General features: G+C 51.8%; 1 protein-coding gene across 3 annotated transcripts in view; it reads left to right on the top strand.

The window, feature by feature from the left end:
- Positions 1-18,573, top strand: part of CMIP (c-Maf inducing protein) — a 263,736-nt gene that overhangs the window by 210,733 nt on the left and 34,430 nt on the right. For all 3 annotated transcript variants that reach the window (XM_010348655.2, XM_003938063.3, XM_074404676.1), the window contains 4 exons: positions 3,074-3,136; positions 6,399-6,479; positions 11,789-11,892; positions 13,979-14,083. In XM_010348655.2, the coding sequence (XP_010346957.2) occupies positions 3,074-3,136; positions 6,399-6,479; positions 11,789-11,892; positions 13,979-14,083 (353 nt within the window). The remainder of the gene's footprint in view (positions 1-3,073; positions 3,137-6,398; positions 6,480-11,788; positions 11,893-13,978; positions 14,084-18,573) is intronic.

Genomic DNA, 18,573 nt, shown 5'->3' with positions numbered 1-18,573 from the left:
TGAGTCTGCCTAGGGAGTTGATGGCAGGAGATGGCAGAGACCATATCATTTATTCAGAGGCATCACCCCATTAGCTGAAAGGTAAACGTTGTCTTTCTTGCCCCAGGACATGTCTCCCAATTAATACACAAATAGAACTTGCATTTAATTCCCTGTGATCCATAAAGTGAGGTGCTATTTTCTAGGACTCGACCATGATGTAAGCATCTCTGGGGTAAACTATCTTCCTGGGTGACTTTTAGCTACAAAACCTAACTGTCATGTGAGAGAAGAAAGAAATGAACTTGCACTTGCTAGGTGCCAAGCACCGTGCTGTGTATTAGAAGGAGCTCATCATCTATTATAGAAAGGCAAAGGTGATCAATCATCGCAAAAATAGACACTGAATGCAGAGGGTAGAGTGATTAACTCACCTGGGAAAGGAGCCAGAAAACTTCCTGGAGGTAGTGGTATCTGAGCTGCGTTTTGAAGGATCAGTAGGAGTTTGCCAGGTAGCAAAATGGGATAAAAGCATTCCAGGGAGAAGAAACAAAATGTGCAAGGGCACAAAGGTTGAAAGCAGCGTGGTGTGTTCTAGAAGCTTCAGCATTGCTGGAGCATAAAGCATAAGGGAATGAGAAGCAGGCGGATGGGAGATGAAATAGAAGCAAGAGGCAGAGCCTTGCTGTGCCCAGGAGGGGACCTTGGAACTGACCTGCCTGGGGTGTCTCCTGGCTGCAAGGTACAGAACAAGAGAGGCGTCGGTGGCTAGGCCCCTCAGGCTCCTAGAGCTGAATCAGGGCCTTGGGGGACCCACTTATTCGTCCCTGACAAGCTGAGCTGGTTCCTGTATGCGCAAAATAAGGTGAGCCCCAGGCCTTTGGCTGTGGAGAGTCAAACAGCAGCTTCTGCGTTTGCTCTCAGCTCTAGTGTCTGGCACATAGTCGGCATTCTGGGTGGTTTTTTTTTTTTTTTTTTTTTTTTGAGACAGAGTTTCACTCTTGTTACCCAGGCTGGAGTGCAATGGCGCAACCTCGGGTCACCACAACCTCCGCCTCCTGGGTTCAAGCAATTCTCCTGCCTCAGCCTCCCAAGTAGCTGGGACTACAGGCACGCGCCACCATGCCCAGCTAATTTTTGTATTTTTAGTAGAGATGGGGTTTCACCATGTTGACCAGGATGGTCTCGATCTCTTGACCTCATGATCCATCCTCCTTGGCCTCCCAAAGTGCTGGGATTACAGGCGTGAGCCACTGCGCCCGGCCGGCACTCTGGGTGTTTTCTAACAGTAGAGACGTTTTCTCCATGGCCTCACCCTGACCGTCCTTTGCTTTCTCTTGCCAGAACAGGAGGACAAGTCAACCTGAGTACACCCAGTCCCTCACCACCACCTTTGTCTGGCTTAATTTTAATTAATCAATTTATGTAACAAATTTTGCTGAGCTTTTTAATATAAGTATGTGCCAGACACTAACTCCATCCCACATATAGAGGGCTGCAAGACATGATACCTGCCATTGAGGATTGAATGTGCCCTGAGAGAACCTGGCAGGTCAACAGATAATAAAAAAACACCATGGCCAAGGGCTGATATTTGTTCTGGGTGTTAGGGGGGCGCAGAGGACAGATTCTTACCCTCTGTCAGGGAGGGTACTGAGAGGATGATGATGGAGGACTTCCAGGAGGAGGTGTCCAAGCTGAATGTTAAAGGATAGATAGGAGAATGTCAGGTAAACGGAGCGAGCTGGGGAAGGCATTCCAGGCAGGGGGACTGACATGGACAAAGGCAAAGTGGTGAGACTTTGCTGCAGAGCCAGGAGCCAACGTGAGAGGCGGAAAGGAAGTGCTGCCTTCTCCCTGCCAGCAACACCTGTGGGTCCCGCTGAGTGCTTGGAAGCCCTGGATGGAGGACAAGGCCTTACATTCAGGGCAAGCCTGGGAAAGAAATTTTGATCTGAGAAATCCTAGCTGCATTTATCCAGTTAATGTGGCTGAACTGAACCCTTAATTGGATCAGGTTGAGCTTCCCGGCCCAGCAGGAATGCCTGAGAACAGGAAAGAATTTGACCTGAGGATCTGACTCTCACCCCTGCATTTTACAGGCTCGCCTTTCAGTGTTCTTTCATTACTATTGCTGTTGTCATTACTAGGAAGTCTTCTGGTGCCTCCTTTCACTCCAGCAGTTAAATCCTCTTTACCCTGTTGGCAGTTGGTCTCCTCCCGATGGTGCTTGGTATTTTTTTATGCGCTCATTATTCTCCCATAGCTTGAGTTGGTTTTATTCATTCCATTGGCCAGGCAGTAGTAGCCATTGTTGGTCGTGGACCAGGAGTCCAAACCCCAGCTGTGCTCCATCTAACCGTGGAGGGCGCTCACCATGGCAGCGAAGAACGTAGGCGCAAAGCTGGATCTAGGTTCAAGTTCAGAACTGAGTTCAGACCCAGGCCCCAGCCATACCAGCTGTGACAGAACTTTTAATTTTATTTAAAATAGCATTTTGCAAGATTTTTTTTTTCTTTTTTTTTTGAGACAGAGTCTTGCTCTGTCATCCAGGCTGGAGTGCGGTGGTGTGATCTTGGCTCACTACAACCTCCGCCTTCTGATTTCAAGCGATTCTCCTGCCTCAGCCTCCCAAGTAGCTGGGATTGTAGGCGCCTGCCACCATGCCCAGCTAATTTTTGTATTTTTGGTAGAGATGGGGTTTCACCATGTTGGTCAGGCTGGTCTCGAACTCCCTGCCTCAGGTGAGCCGTCTGTTTTGGCCTCCCAAAGTGCTGGGATTACAGGCGTGAGCCACCACACCCAACCAGTTTTGCAAGTATTTCATGCGTATGTTTTCATCAGGAAAAGAGGATTTCATCCCATCCCAGTGCCCTCTCCAGAAACACCTTGTTGTCAGGTGGTGACAGACCCACACAGACAGATTTGGTTATGGGTTTTGGCGGGTTTTGTTTGCTTTAAGATGAATGATGTGATGCAGGATGTGTCGTTCTGCATTTATTTTTTTCACTTAACAATGTGGCCTGGAGCTTGTTCTACGTCCTTTCGTGGCTGTCTACCCCGCGGTTCCTGATAGTTGTTCGTTGTCTTTCAGGCGATCGCTCCTTTGCTGGAAAACAACCACCCACCACCAGATCTCTGTGAATTCTTTTGCAAGGTATGGGCTTGCTGAGCTGGGGCTGTGACTGCAGGAATGAACCTGCCTCTGGGTGTGCACACCGGGGATTGGGTTTGCACAGACAGTCTGAAAACCTGGGCCCCACCATCTTGGGTCAGGGTCCCAGACATAGGCAGAGGGCGTGCCAGGCACCCTTTCTTAGGGTTACACCCACCTCTCTGCCAGACAGGTGTCAAAGAGTTGGGGGAAGCATCTTGCTTTTCCTTAGAATCGCTTCCTGGCTGTCTTGGAAGACAGGTTGCTGCAGATTTTCTGGGCTCCTGACGTCAGAGCTGGTTATTATTAGCCAAGGCTCCTCTGAGCAGCGGCTGGCCCACGGCGGGGTGTGGCTGCAGGGCTTTCCCTGAAAACGGGAAGCAGCAGGGTGCTGCAGGTTGGCTTAGAGGAGCCGTGGAGCAGGGCATCCGCTCCTAGGTACCCGGCGCCAGCCTTGCAGTGGGATTCACATAGGACATGCCCACCCAGGGCACATGGGGACCAGGCGTTTCTCCTTCCCATAGTACATCTTTGCGTCTCAGGCTGAACCAGCACACAGACCTGTTTTGTTCTTCGCCATGGCTTTTTTAGTGTACTAATTTGACGTCCTTGGAAAGACACGTCTCCGGCGCTCCCCTGTCATGCCCCTGTTGCCCTGTCAGCTGGTCCTCATCCCTCCCCACTCCCACTACCTGCCTCCTGCCAAGGTCACCTGCTGTCCTTTGAAGAGGCGTGGACTGTGTCCCCCAATGGGACTGTCCTGTGGGGTGGAACAGCAGACACCCAGGAGGGCAGGGGACCGTAGTACACTTGATTTCCCTTGACCTCATCCAGGGAGTCCTCTGTGTGTGTCAGGGGACGAGGGCTTTGAAAGGGAGACAAGATTCCATTGTCCTCCTGGAGTCTGCCTCCCTGTTGGGGCTCCTTCTCCAGTGATCCACACACCCACTGCCCTGAGTGCCCAGGGTACCTGTCAGGGTCTGGAACAACCTCCACCCCCCATTCTTAATGTGGACATCCACAGTGAGTGCCCCCTGGCCCAGGAGGTGACTGCTCACGAGTGTGTGTGTGTGTGTGTGTGTGTGTGTGTGTGTGTGTACACATACCGGTGTGGATACACACAGGCCCTGGGCTCCTCAGGGCACACAAGGGCCTTCTCTGCCCCCAGAACTCATGAATATCATACCTCCCGCAGAGTGGAGTTAAATAGCCCGTGTTCTGAGAGAGTGGCTAGCTGCTCCTCTGTCTGTCACAGCAGGTCACCTCCTCCATCTTCTGTCCAGTTTAACCCAAACCTACACCATGCTTGCCTCTCAGACTTAGGGTTTCTCCCAGATCGCCTGATTCTCAAACTTGGGTTCTAGAACACCAGGTATTTGTTGAAGAACAAGAAATAACTTGCCTCGCTGTATTTCTGACCTGAGGGTTCCTGGCAGCGCAGTTTGAAGAGGGGTGAGGTAGGAGAAGCTATCCTTTTGGGTATTCTCCGCTATAATCCTATGTGGGTGTTCAAAAGAGGGCCGTCTGCCATTTGGAGTGAGGTGGGTCCCGGCCATGTGGGACTCACCTTCAGCTGTTTTCCCGCTGGGGGTTGACGCTCAGAGAGGAGAGCTCGAGGGGACCAAAGCCTCTGCCGTGTCCGCTCTGTCACACTCCTGCCAGATTCCAAGGTCTGAGGAAAGTTCATTCATCTTGCTCTCTCAGGGGAGCCCTGATTTCTCATCTCCCAGGTCCAGCATCCTCCTCCAGGGCCAGGTGTGCAGGATGTGAGGCAGGGGCCAGGCCTTGTGAGCACGGCCTGAGGAGCTTCCTTTCCAATCTGAAAACAAAACACCACACTGGTGATGAATCAGGCCTGCAGACTGCCCCCGCCTGCTATACCCACCAATTGACAAGTCGCAGAATCGTCGACACCCTGGTGTTCAAATGCGGAAGCCCTCGTCCTGTCATACCCAGTTTCCAAGACCTTTCAGATCTTGGAAACATGCAGAATCTTAGCTTTACAAAAGTCTCATTATGTATTAAATAAGGACCATGTCAGAACTCCTGGGTGTACCATCTGAAACAGTCTCAAGTTTTCAGTTCAAAACCAAACAAAAAGCAAACAGAAGCTCTCATCTCATCTACTTTTTTAACTCCAAAAAAAAAAAAAAAAAAAAAAAAACGAATAAAGAAAAATTTTTTAAGCTATTGGCACTCATAGGTGTTTCCCCAAGTGAGTTAAACACACCTGTCCACACACAAGTCTACACGTAGATGTTACAGCAGCTGTATTTATAACTGCCAGAATCTGGAAGCACCCAAAACGCCTTGCAGCGGGTGATTGGATCAATGAACTATGGAACGTCCAGACAATGAAATGAGCTAGCAGAAAGTGAAGAGAAAGGAGGAACCGTAAATGCATGTTAGTGAGTGAGAGGAGCCCGTCTACAGGGCTGCACGCCACATGATTCTAACTACAGAACATTCTGGAAAAAGCAAAACTATAGAGACAGTAAAAGGATCAGTGGTTGCCAGGGGCTGGGGGAGGGAGGGATGAATTGGCTGAGCACAGAGGATTTTTAGGGCAGTGAAGACTTCCTATGATAGTACAGTGGTGGATCCGTGACATTAGACATTTGTGTAAACACCCAGAAGGCGCAGCACCAAGCGTGAACCCTGGAGTCAGCTGTGGACTCTGGGAACAGTGGTGTGTCAGTGTGGGGTTCTCCACTGTAACAGATGCACCGCAGGGTATACGTGCCACGTTAGTGACACCACAGTGTCCTTTTCCAGCTTGTGGGGTGGAAAGGCAAGCGCCTGGGAGGAAAGGGGACCGTGGTGCACCTTCTCGGCTTCCTGGAGTCCTCGGTGTGTGTCAAGGGTCAGGAAAGGGGAAACAGGATTGTTGTCCTCTTGGGCCCCGTCTCTCCACCAGGATTCCTTTTCTGGTGCCGCACACGCCTGCTGACTGAGTACCCAGGATACGTTTCAGGGCCTGGAACGCCCCAACCCCATCCTTAATCTTGATATGTGCAATGATAGCAGGGGAGGCCGTGCATGCTGCGGGCAGAGGGTATGTGGGAAAGCTCTCTACCTTCCTCTCTGTTCCGCTCTGAACCTAGAACTGGCCATCCTCCCCAATCAACTTGTTTTTTAGGAAGCTGTGCAACATTGTTCATCAAGGGCACCCAGGCGCCAACAGCGGGGCTCGCTGTCCCCAGCCCTGCTAGCAGCCACGGAACATTGTTAGGCCCGCGGTAACTGTACCCCACTCTCTCCCCAGCACTGCAGAGAGCGGCCTCGGTCCATGGTGGTCATCGAGGTGTTCACCCCCGTGGTGCAGCGAATCCTCAAGCATAACATGGTGAGTCGCCCTGCCCAACACCCAGACCATGGCGCCCAGAACACGAGGCCCCATGCACCTCCCTGGCCTTTTGCGTTGGCACAGATTTGGGAAATAGGGTTGGCCCAGCCTGACAGCCAGGAACTGGGCTTGAGATTCTTCTGATGAAGGAGCTTTGGGGGTTTTGTACAGCTTGTCCTCCATTACGGCAACAGGAAGAATCTTTTCGCAGCACATAGGAATTACAAGCATACCGTGGCTAGAGAAGAGGAAAACCTCCCAGGCAGGATAGGGCCAAATAATGTCCGTAGAGACCCCAGCCTCAAGGACCCAGAGCATAACTTCTCATTCCCTTAGTGTGGGCTGTGCACAGCGAGGTTCTTTCAGAGAGCGGTGTATGAAGGGGGCGGGAGGAGCTTTACAGTGCAGAAACCAGACACACAGCCTCAGCCAGGTGATCCAGGTCGACGTCAACAACGGGAAGCCAATTTAACAGAACGATCCCTTGATAAGGCGAATAAAAATGACACTTTGCCTCTGTGGTCTTCCAGTAACCTGTCACCCTATTCCAATCATGAGAAAAAGATCCAACAGATCCCTACAGGGGACAAGCTACGAAGGACCTGGCCGGTCCTCCCCACGCTCAAGGTCAGAAACAAGGAGCGTCTAAGAAACCGTCACAGCTCACAGGAGCCTAAGGAGGCATGACAACTAAATGTCACTGGGGCCCTCCCTGGGACTCCCAGAACAGAAAAGGGACGTGAAGGGAAAACTGAGGAAATCTGAATAAAGCGTGGTCTTTAATTTTTTTTTTTTTTTAATACAAAGACAGGATTGAATTGTGCACTTAGAGTGGGCGGGGCGCTTGTAATCTGTGTGGCCCCTTGGTGTTCCCTCATCATTCCAGGGACAGCAGCAAATGCCATTATTTGCTCCATATGACACAGGGAAACTGAGGCTTAGCAAGGTCCACTAAGTGGCCACAGGGACCACAGGTAGGAATAAGAGTAACGTCTTTTCACAGAAGTTTATTGAACACCTTAGAGTCAGAATGTGATGCTCTTTGAGTGTCTTGTGTCATTAACCCTTCTGCCTTTCCCGTGACATCCTGTGCACAGGAGGAGTCTGGGACCCAGAGAGGCAGGACAGGATAGGCAGGGTCTGATGAGCAGCTGTGGCTGCTCCTGGTGGGACCTAAGCAGCAGGCAGCCCGAGGCCAGGGCCCATTCCCAGCCGCATGTTGTACTGAGCCAGCCACCACCTTAGACTTCAGAGTCTCCTGGAGCACGTGAAAACAACCCTGAAAAAGGTTAACCACAAACCATTTCACTTGTGACGTAGCTTGCCTGTCCACATACCATGCCCCTGAAGAATACTGTATCACCTACAGCCCCGTCCCCAGTCAGGAGTGGAAGTGCATGACACGTCCCCCTCTGCCCCTTCCATACTCACGGCAGACATCGTTAATCAATGACAGTACTCTTCCTGTAGAGCCACAGGTAGCATCAGACTCTCCCCTCCCGAGTTCTGGGCCACCACTACCAGCTGACTCATGTTGGTACCATAACGAACTCTATGTGCCATTCTCTACCGTAAGTGATTGCAAACCGTAATTGAAATGTTGCTGATTTCTGAGCCCCTCCTAGATTTGGGATAAATCCATTTCTTGTTTTCAGAACATAGGGGAGAGGGACACCCTGTGCAGTTCTTTCTTCAGGATAAGGAAGCTCTCCACTGGGGGATGGGGAGGGGTTTCTGCCTTAATTTGGGCTCTCACAGTTTGAAGGAGAAGCTCTTTCTGGCTTTGGCCAGCTGGGAGGAAGGGGGCTCTGCTTGTTAACTTTAAAATTCCTGCGGTTATCGCGCGTGGGACGGTTCCTGCCGTTTTGGAGTTCAGAGCAGAGGTTCTTCAGGTTTTCTTGCAAAGGACCTTAATTGGTCAGTGGCAGAGCCACACCCCCAGGACATACTTGGCAGGGACAGGGAGATGCCTCTTCAGGCACATAAACATTTTTGCATATTCCATGTTAGTCAATAAACTGTTTCATAAGGGTTCTTTGGGGACATCTGACTTCAAAAGGAAAAAATTCAGAATTCAGACAGGCTCTCAAGGCTTCATCAAACACCTCTCCTGTATTTGGTTAGTTTTATGGGCCTGGAGTGTTGACTGGGTAATAATTTTCTGTATAAAAATCAGAACAGCTCTGCACAGACCTAGAATTTATAATATCTGTGGTGGTCTGGCAGAGAGTAGGGACCCTCAGCCGGGAGTCCTCACCTCACTTGTAACGAGCACCCCCTAAGTGATCCCAGGTGTCTGGGGATGCTTTAATGTACCCAGATCCCACCTTGCTCTTGGTGCCTGCTAATTATACACCATGAGCAGAGTTAGAGGAGAACCGCAGAGGGGACTGAGGAGGATCCGCTTCTCCTGTAGAAGAACAGACTGTATTGAGCAGCGATTATGGCCATACCAGGCACGGGAAGACCTGACCTCACAGAATCCTAGCAACACGGGCAGTGGGCGAGAGAGAGCTTTGACACTCACTCATTGGGTGCTCCCTGATGCTTACTGGGTGGCCGTGGGCCAGCGGCACTGTTTTGGAGCTGGGGCTGCAGCTGGTGTGGGGTCAGGTCTCTGGCTAAGGAGTGTACCTAGCCTGCCTAAGCCAGGAGCCTGTTGGGGTGGCATGAACAGTGACTTCTCTTCACTCCAAATGCAGTGTGTCTGCTTAAGGAGCCACTCAGACATTTAGCAAACACGGGAAATGTAGCCACAGTGCTGTTCCGGGATTTGGGGGCTCCCCTGTTCTCAGTGCATCTCTTGCAAACATGTCATGTGCCCCATTTCATGGATGAGCAAACAAGCTTTGAAAGTCTCAAAAAACGTTCCTTGCTAGACTGAAATAAAAACTGGAAACACAAGGAAGCGGTTCTTTAGTGTTTCTCTGGAGACTCAATCCAAATAATTGGCTAAACTGTGTTCTGGAGAACGACCATATATCTGTGCCCCATGCCGCTCAGAGTGTCCTTCTGACAAAGGTGAGAAGGAAGGCTAGCACCCAGCCCAGTGGGGGGCTTGGGGGTGGCCAGGAGCAGAACAGAGGTGCAGGGAGTCCCCAGTGGACCACCAGGTAATCTGATCTCCAGCTTTCCAAAGGGAACGTATTGACTCTTCCAGAGAGGAGGAGCTGCTCGATCCCTCTGTAAATGTTTATTTCCATGGAAATGACCTTGATTATTCAAAATTCTAGTAGCTGAGATGCCAGTCTTAAGTCTCTGATGAAGTGGTTGATAGAATCATAAAACCCTAGAGGTGGAAGGGGGCGGGTGATCACTTCTGTGGACCCTCATTCCATAATGGCGGCAGCGAGGCCCAGAGAGGGGTGGCAGCCCAAAGCCTGTGGGGCAGAGGTCTCACTTTTTTTTTTTTTTTTTTTTTTTGAGACGGAGTTTCGCCCTTGTTACCCAGGCTGGAGTTCAATGGCGCGATCTCGGCTCACTGCAACCTCCGCCTCCTGGGCTCAGGCAATTCTCCTGCCTCAGCCTCCTGAGTAGCTGGGATTACAGGCACGTGCCACCATGCCCAGCTAATTTTTTGCACTTTTAGTAGAGACGGGGTTTCACCATGTTGACCAGGATGGTCTCGATCTCTCGACCTCGTGATCCACCCACCTCAGCCTCCCAAAGTGCTGGGATTACAGGCTTGAGCCACCGCGCCCGGCTGAGGTCTCACTTTCTAACCCAGGAGACGGAGAGAGAGAGAGGGAGAGAATATGTGTATGTGTGTTTATGCCTGTGCGTGCATTTTTCTGAACTTGCTCTGAGGGCTCTGCTTCCCTCTTGATGTAGCGGGGCAGTCCTAGCAAGCAGATGAGTGGAAGCGCCCCCTCCACTGTCTCTGAGTACCCCAGTTCAGCCCCTTTGACCCCACGTGAAGAAGTCCCCAGCAGCTCTAGAAACTCTCCTGGGACCCTGCAGGAGGACGTGGTAGGAACGGGTTCCACTCAGAGCTTTCCCGCCAGCTTCGGGGACAGTTAGACCTGAGGGGGCTCTCTGTTTCTGTTCTGCAGCTTAGAGTCCTGCTTCAGGCTGCTATCTTTAAAAAACGGGTTCCACTGAGATGGGTACAGAGGGACAGGTCTGGAGACTCCAGGCTCCCCTCTGTGTCTTGCTGGTCGGACCCATCACTTTTCTGGAGGGTCATGGCAGGATTGTGCTGCTCCTGACTGGCCACACACAGCTCGAGGGGCTGACAGTCCCGGCACCTCCCCAGCCTTAGCCATGACCCTGGGGATGAATGTGGCGGCCAGATTCGCAGACCCCTGTCCAGCCTGTGCCTCTCTCCTCACCTCTGTTCTGCTCCTGGGCATTCTCCTTCCTGCCTCCTGGCGGAGCGCTCTGTGTCTCCTGTCCCCTTGACACCTGGAAGAGGCCGAGCACAGCAGCCAGTGGTTACGGCCCTTGGTGGGCACGGGCAGGGTCCCTATGTCCTTGACCTGGCCCCTTGACAGAGCCCCGCAGTGGACCCTTTAGTTCCAGGGGGCTGGTGGATGGAGACGTGCAGGCACTGCTTTCCCTAGTGTGGCACAGATGGGGCCTCTGACCAGGGTGGCCTCTCCTGTCCCCTCACGATGGTGACACACACCAGTGCCTCCTCTGCCACAAATGCCTAGTGCGTGTACACGTGCCCAGGCTCCTCATTGCACATGCACGCCTCTGTCCACACCAGCCTCAAACACACATCCTTCCACACCCACCTCTCACGCCCACCTTCCATCTCACACTCACTTCCACGCCCACCTCTCACACCTCCTTCCACACCCACCTCTCACACCCACCTCCTTCTATCTCACACTCACTTCCACACCCACCTCTGACACCCACCTCCTTCCTTCTCACACTCACTTTCACACCCACCTCTCACACCTACCTCCTTCCACACCCACCTCTCAGACTCACCTGCGTCCATCTCACACCTCCTTCCACACTCACCTCACACACCTCCTCTGTACTCCACATTCCCCTTGGAAGCACCCTCACTTGTCCCCCCAGCCTTCCTGGCTCTCTTTCCTTGTTCTCATTTGTCTCGCACGTGCCTTTTGCGGGCGGCTTTCTCTATAGCCAGAAGCATCCATGGTCCTTCAGAGCGGAAGCGCAGTGTCGCGGTGCCATTCTGTGAACTAGACGCCGCCTGTGCTTTCGAGAGGGTTGGCGTCTCCCCATTGCCTTCCACGTGGGCAGCTCCAGGCTGAGCTGGGTCCTGCCCATCCTTGCGTGTCTGGCCGCCTGCAGCGTCCCCTGACCCCCGCCCTCTGCTCTCTCTGCAGGACTTTGGGAAGTGCCCGCGACTGAGGCTGTTTACTCAGGAGTACATCCTTGCCTTGAACGAGCTCAACGCGGGGATGGAAGTGGTGAAGAAGTTCATTCAGAGGTGGGTCTCCAGTGCGACGCCCTCCCCTCCCTGGCCTCAGAGCCACTTTCCTCTCCGATCCTGTTTCCTCGGCTAGCCATGGGGGGCAGTTGTGTGATGAAACGAAGACCACATCTGTGACGAGGCCCCTAGCCCACTGCGCAGTGCCCGGGAGGAACCCGGAAAACGGCAGTGGGCCTGCACAACGCGGGTGTTTCCTCAGGTCCCAAGCCCCTCGGGCTGTGGGCACCCCATGTTTAGGACTCACTCCCGCCCTGGTGGTCCCAGAGCGTCATCGTCAGGTACTTGAACAGCCACTCTGTAACATCACCCAGAGGAAGCCAAATATTCCTGCTCTTCCTTGATTTTGATCCTTGGGGTTGGTGTTTCGGGTTTTTTGTTTTTTGTTTTTTTTTTTTGCGGGGGTGGCAGGGGTGGCGTGGTTGCTTTTGCTTTTTTTTTTTTTTTTTTGAGACAGAGTTTTTGCTCTTGTTACCCAGGCTGGAGTGCAATGGCGCGATCTCGGCTCACCGCAACCTCCGCCTCCTGGGCTCAGGCAATTCTCCTGCCTCAGCCTCCTGAGTAGCTGGGATTACAGGCACATGCCACCATGCCCAGCTAATTTTTTGTATTTTTAATAGAGACGGGGTTTCACCATGTTGACCAGGATGGTCTTGATCTCTTGACCTCATGATCCACCCGCCTCGGCCTCCCAAAGTGCTGGGATTATAGGCTTGAGCCACTGCGCCCGGCCCGCTTTTGCTTTTTTTATTTTAAAATTTTCTCTCTGTGCTCCAGTTTCCTCATCTGTAACACAAGAACCGTAGTACCCCTCATCCGGTTAGTGATGCTCCAGTGAGCTAGTAGCTGCAACGCATAGAGAACGCTGCAGAAGCCTCACGTCAGGCCAAGCTGTCAGCATTCTTGTTCTCGGCGTGTATGTTTGTTTGTTTCTGTGTTTGTTTTGAGCGCAGTCTCACTCTGTCACCCAGGCTGAACTGCAGTGGCATGATCTCGGCTCACTGCAACCTCCGTCTCCTGGGTTCAAGCAATTCTCCTGCCTCAGCCTCCCAAATAGCTGAGATTATAGGTGCGCATCACCACGCCAGCTAATTTTTGTATTTTTAGTAGAGACGGGGTTTCACTATGTTGGCCAGGCTGGTCTCGAACTCCTGACTTCAGGTGATCTGCCCGCCTTGGCTTCTAAAGTGCTGGGATTACAGGGGCGAACCACTGCCCCCAGCCTCTTCTAATCTTTTAAGACAATCAAAATAACCCGTTTAAACAAGTTCTGAAGCTACGTATTTCCTAAACATGCTCACTTGGAACTCACGAAGCCATTTGAGGGTGGCTTTGTGACATGCCCTCACGCAGGAGCCCTGGTGATGCCACCCAGATGTGGTTTGCAAAATCTTGTCAGGTTAGGCCTTTCTTAGTGACAGCAGCCTCGATGACAGCTTCCCAGAAGTGGAACAGGTGTTATCCTCAAGGCCCTAAGCAACCCATTTTACAGACAAGAAAATGAAGGACAGAAATAGTCATGACAAGTAGTAATTTCTGCGGACTTAGTGACTGTTTGAAGACTCTTTGCTAAGCCAGAATGACCCTAATCATTTTTCTTCCAAAGCAGGATGTGTATGAAAGTAAAATGAGGTGTTAGGAATAATTATTCCTGAACCGCTCCCCTACCCTAGGTATAAGCATGACTGTCCCAGGACATATGGCTACCGTATGCTAGTGGTCTCTGTGAATTAGAAAATTTGGTCCTAACTGCCCCCTACTGAGGACGGGGCTGTTATCCTCATTTTATAGTTGCAGAAACGGTGGAGAGTTTAGGAGGTTTCCAAGGCCACTCAGAGGTTTAAACCTGGGAACCCTGGATCCAGAGTCCGCAGCTGAGACCTTTGCCTTCCGCTGCCTGCACATGGCACAGCCAGAACCCAAATCCTGGTGCTACCAGTTGCATAGCAAAGGCTCTCAGAGCCCCAGGGGGTGCTGGCAGAGCAGCAGCCCTTTGCCCGAGCAGCGCCCCTCCCTTGTCTGCCTTCCCCTGTCCTTGGGCCCCACTCCTGCAGGCTTCTCACCCTGGCCCTCTGCTTTCTTCCAGCATGCACGGCCCCACAGGGCACTGCCCCCATCCCCGGGTCCTGCCCAACCTGGTGGCCGTGTGCCTGGCTGCCATCTACTCCTGCTATGAAGAGTTCATCAACAGGTCAGTTGCTGAACTGCCGCTCGGAGGGCTTGGGAGGGAAATGCTGCCGGTCCCCATCACAGGCAAAGTCACCAGGAAGTGACCAGGCTGGGGAGGCGCAGTGGCTGCTTCCTGGGCAGGCCTCATGGTGCGTGTGCCAGTCCCCCGAGCCCACTGATTCATGGGCCCAGAACCCAGGGATCTGCTGAAAAAGCAAGCCCTGAATCAGCCCTGCTGCCGTGCGGCTGTTAGAGCTGCTTGACATTAGGGACAGATGTTTTATGCTGAAGATCTCTCACCCCTGGAGAGGTGGGACACATTGGTGTGTGTGTGGCTGTATGCACACGGGTACGCAAATGCATATGTGAACTGTACACATGCATGCGACTGTGTGTATGTGTGTGCCCATGGGGGTTATGCATCAAAGATTTGTATAATACAAGAATGTTGGTAGCAGTAGTGTCTGTAATAGCCTAAAACTACAAACCTCCTCAACTCAAATGCCCTGCAGCAGTAGAATAGATACATAAATGTGCTCTATTCACACAAGAAATACTATGTAGCACCAGGAGCTATGCATCCAGCCCCTACCAGGATTCAATTTCACAACGTGATATTGAGCAACAGAAGCCAGCCCAAAAGATGCATACTGTGGGGTCCCTTTTACACAAAGCCCAAGACTAGGCACAACGAATCAATGGTGTTAGAGGCCAGAAGAGCGGCCAGCTTTGGGATGAGGGAGTTTTGGGGAAGGACATAGAGAAGCTTCTGGACTCCTGGAAATGTTTCACCGCTTTATCTAGGTCAGTGGTACTCAAACAGGGCAGTTTTTCCTCCTAGAGGATATTTGGCAATGTCTAGAGACATTTTTGTCGCCACAGTTTGGGTGGGAGAAGGGGTGCTCCCGGCACGTAGCGGGTAGAAGGCTGGGGTGCAGCTGAGCATCTGTGCACACACACGACAGCCCCTGCTAGAAAGTATTACCTGGTTCATAACATCCACAGATCCAGATTGCGGACCTCCAGTCTGGGTGGTTATTACATAGGAGTGTGTTTCAGACTTTATAGTATTTAAGTTATACCCAGAGTGTGCAGGAGAGCCAGCTCACCCATTACATTTGGGAACATGTCCCTTCCCATTTGTGCAGTGATACCTTGGTAGCTTGAAGTCAGCTGTGGTGGGAGTATTTACACCAAAGAAACTGGTAGACACTGCAGATCAGGGCTTCTTCCTTTTTTTTTCTTTTTTCTTTTTTTTAGACTGATTTTCGCTCTTGTCACCCAGGCTGGAGTGCAGTGGCACAATCTTGGCTCACTGCAACCTCCACCTCCTGGGTTCAAGTGATTCTCTTGCCTCAGCTTCCTGAGTAGCTGGGATTATAGGTGTGGACTACCACACCTGGCTAATTGTTTGTATTTTTGTAGAGACGGGGTTTCACTTTGTTGGCCAGGTTGGTCTCAAACTGCTGACCTCAGGTAATCCACCCGCCTTGGCTCCCCAAAGTGTTGGGCGACTGTGCCGGCCAGATCAGGGCTTCTTTCTTTGGAGAGCTGATTGCTAGACATTTACCATTGTACCTTGGGTTCTATCTCAATTTTAAAAAAAGGAAAAACAAAAGAGTGCCCGGGACCCTCCCAGTGCCATTCTGATTTAATTAGGATGGCCATGGCATCCTGTTTTCGTTCAAGACCCTGAATCAGGTGCAGGTTAAGGAAGGAGCCTTGGGGAGGTGGATATTCAAGTTGAGATCGCCTGGCTGTTCTCCAGGCAAAAAGCTGGAAGAGGGTGACCCAGGGAGAGAGCAGCAGAAGCAAAGGCCTGGCAGTGATGAGTGAAGGTGCCATTCATCACAATGTTTTGTTTTTTGATTTTTTTTTTGGAAACAGAGTCTCACTCTGTCACCCCAGCTGGAGTGCAGTAGCACAGTCTCTATCCACTGCAGCCTCTGCATCCTGTGTTCAAGCAGTTCTCATGCTGCAGCCACCCGAGTAGCTGGGATTACAGGTGTGCACCAGCACACCTGGTTGAATTTGTTTTTTGTTTGTTTGTTTGTTTTTCGGTATTTTTAGTAGAGACCAGATATTGCCGTGTTGGCCAGGCTGGTCTCAAACAACTGGCCTCAAGTGAAACGCCCACGTCAGCCTCCCAAAGTGCTGGGATTACAGGCGTGAGCCACCATACCTGTCTACAACGGGCTGCAATGTTTTTGTGTCTACGGGTCTTTGAATCACTGCTTCAGAATCACCGGGACTGCTTTAAAGTACAGATTCCCGGCTGCAATGTTTCTGGTCTGTGGCCCAGGAGCCTGCATTCAAAACAAACTCCACAAGTGATTCTGTCACACGCCTAATGTGGAGATCCCAACCGGGGACGAGTGGAGGAAATCCATTGTGACTGGAGCAGAGAGAAGGCAAGGGAAGCAAAAGAAAGAGTTAGAGAGGAGGCAGCAGTCTCAAACCTCCTGGTGCCTGGGACTCTCTTCGTTAAAATGCGGATTCGGATTCCCCACGTCTGGGGCGGGGCCTGAGACTCCGCTTGTCTAACAAGCTCCCAGGTGGTGCTGCGGGTTGAGGATGACACTGTGAGTAGAGGAGCGGTCCTGGCTTTCAGTGGCAGCACTTTTTCTCTGGGAGCATTGGAGAGTCCAGTCCACGGTGGGTTTTAAGTGGAGAAGCGACGGGTTGGGGTTTCAGTTCGATCTCCCTCTGGCTGCTGCTGCAAGGGGGATGGACCAGGGAGGTAGGCGTGACCGTGACGAACTGTTAGGCGGCTGTGGCAAGGAGATGCCAGGTTGGAGGCTGGCGAGGGTGAGGCGGTGCCTGCTGCCTCCCACCCACTTGGCTCTGCTGGGGCCCCCCAGAGCCCACAGTAGCTCGGGTTCTAGCTGATGCTGTAAGTTTCCTGTGTATCACCCAGAGAAGCATGATGCTGCCAAGACGTGTCCTGGGCTCAGGTCTTGGGCTCAGGTCCATGACGCCCCCTCAGTCAGTCCCTTTGAGATAAAGCCCGTCATGTCCTCTAGGCCATCCATGCTGCTCTCGGTGGACAAATGTACACAGTGTACTCAAACTGAAAAGAACAGACAGCTTGACCCAGGTTAGCGTGGCTCTCTAGAAAATCACCAATCTCAGCCAAACAGCCTTGAAAATCCACTTTTAAAACCCAGCAAAGGCAAACAAAGAGAAGTGGAGTGTTGAGCACGTGGGGAGCACATCAGATCTGAGCCAAAGAGTTTAGGTCTCCCCCCATCACAGACCACACGCAATTTTCTTGGGATTTAGCCAATGGATTATTTCCCTCAGCAAAGCTGAAAGTGTATTTATTAAACACCCTTGGTGGGCTCAGCTCAGGCCTGTCATGTGCTGATAAATTCAGACCCTTCCTGTGCATGGGGTTCAAGTTCTGCACACAGCCCTTGGAGCTGCTGCCTACATGCCCCTTCCACTACTTACGCAAGCCGCAACAATTTCCCCAGCAGAATGCCAGCAGCGTGACCCTGTCCTCAAGCCTAGGAGCTCCTTTAGAGGCACAGGACACATGCTGTGGTACGTCTGGTGAAGGACTAGACAAGCAGCTGTTTTTAATCATGCCGTTGTGCTTGAAGTCTTGGATTAGCGGATCTCAACCTTGACCACAAACATGAGGAGCCTCAAAAATTACTCATGTCCAGGCCGGGCTCAGTGGCTCACTTCTGTAATCCCAGCACTTTGGGAGGCCAAGCTGGATGGATTACCTGGGGTCGGGAGTTCGAGACCAGCCTGATCAACATGGAGAGACCCCATCTCTACTAAAAATACAAAAATTAGTCAGGCGTGGTGACGCATGTCTTTAATCCCAGCTACTGGGGAGGCTGAGGTAGGAGGCGGAGGTTTTGGTGAGCCTAGATCACACCATTGCTCTTCAGCCTGAGAAACAAGAGCAAAACTCCGTGTCAAAGAAAAAAAGATTACTCATGTCCAGGTTCCACCCTGGAGATTCCCATCTAATTGGGCTTTGGGATGTTTAGAAGTGTCTCTAGGGGATCCTAGTGTCCAGCCAAGGGTGGAAAGCTTTACTTTAGGAGGAGTTCGAAGGTAGGAAGGGCAAGAGTAGCAGGAGGAAATCAAGGAAGACTTCATGGAGGAGGGGACCTGCACAGATCTTAGGGGACCCTGGAAGCCAACCTAGTTGGGAGGATCCTGGCCTTTGCAGTCCAGGAGCTCTGGCTTCAAATCCTATCTCCATCAACTCATGAGCTGTTTAATTATGGGTTGATAATTTAACTTCTGTGGCACAGAGATGGTAGGAATCACTGTTCAGCGATGTCTGTGAGCATCTGTGTGACTGCATTTGGACTGTGCCGGCCCGTGGGCACCAGTAGTAAACCGACTGATGGTACTACTGTCCTTTACAGTGCACCTCCCACGCAACTGGGCACCTTGGGAAGCTCTCAGTCAGAGGAGGGACTTTAACTGGGTCAAGGCTCTGATAAGTCCTGCTGCAAAGAGGCCTAATTTCATCTTGTTTGCCCC

Source organism: Saimiri boliviensis, chromosome 1 (genome assembly GCF_048565385.1).
Source record: "Saimiri boliviensis isolate mSaiBol1 chromosome 1, mSaiBol1.pri, whole genome shotgun sequence".
Taxonomy (NCBI): domain Eukaryota; kingdom Metazoa; phylum Chordata; class Mammalia; order Primates; family Cebidae; genus Saimiri; species Saimiri boliviensis.
Note: the sequence above shows the minus strand (reverse complement) of the source record. Positions and strands in the feature narration are given on the sequence as shown.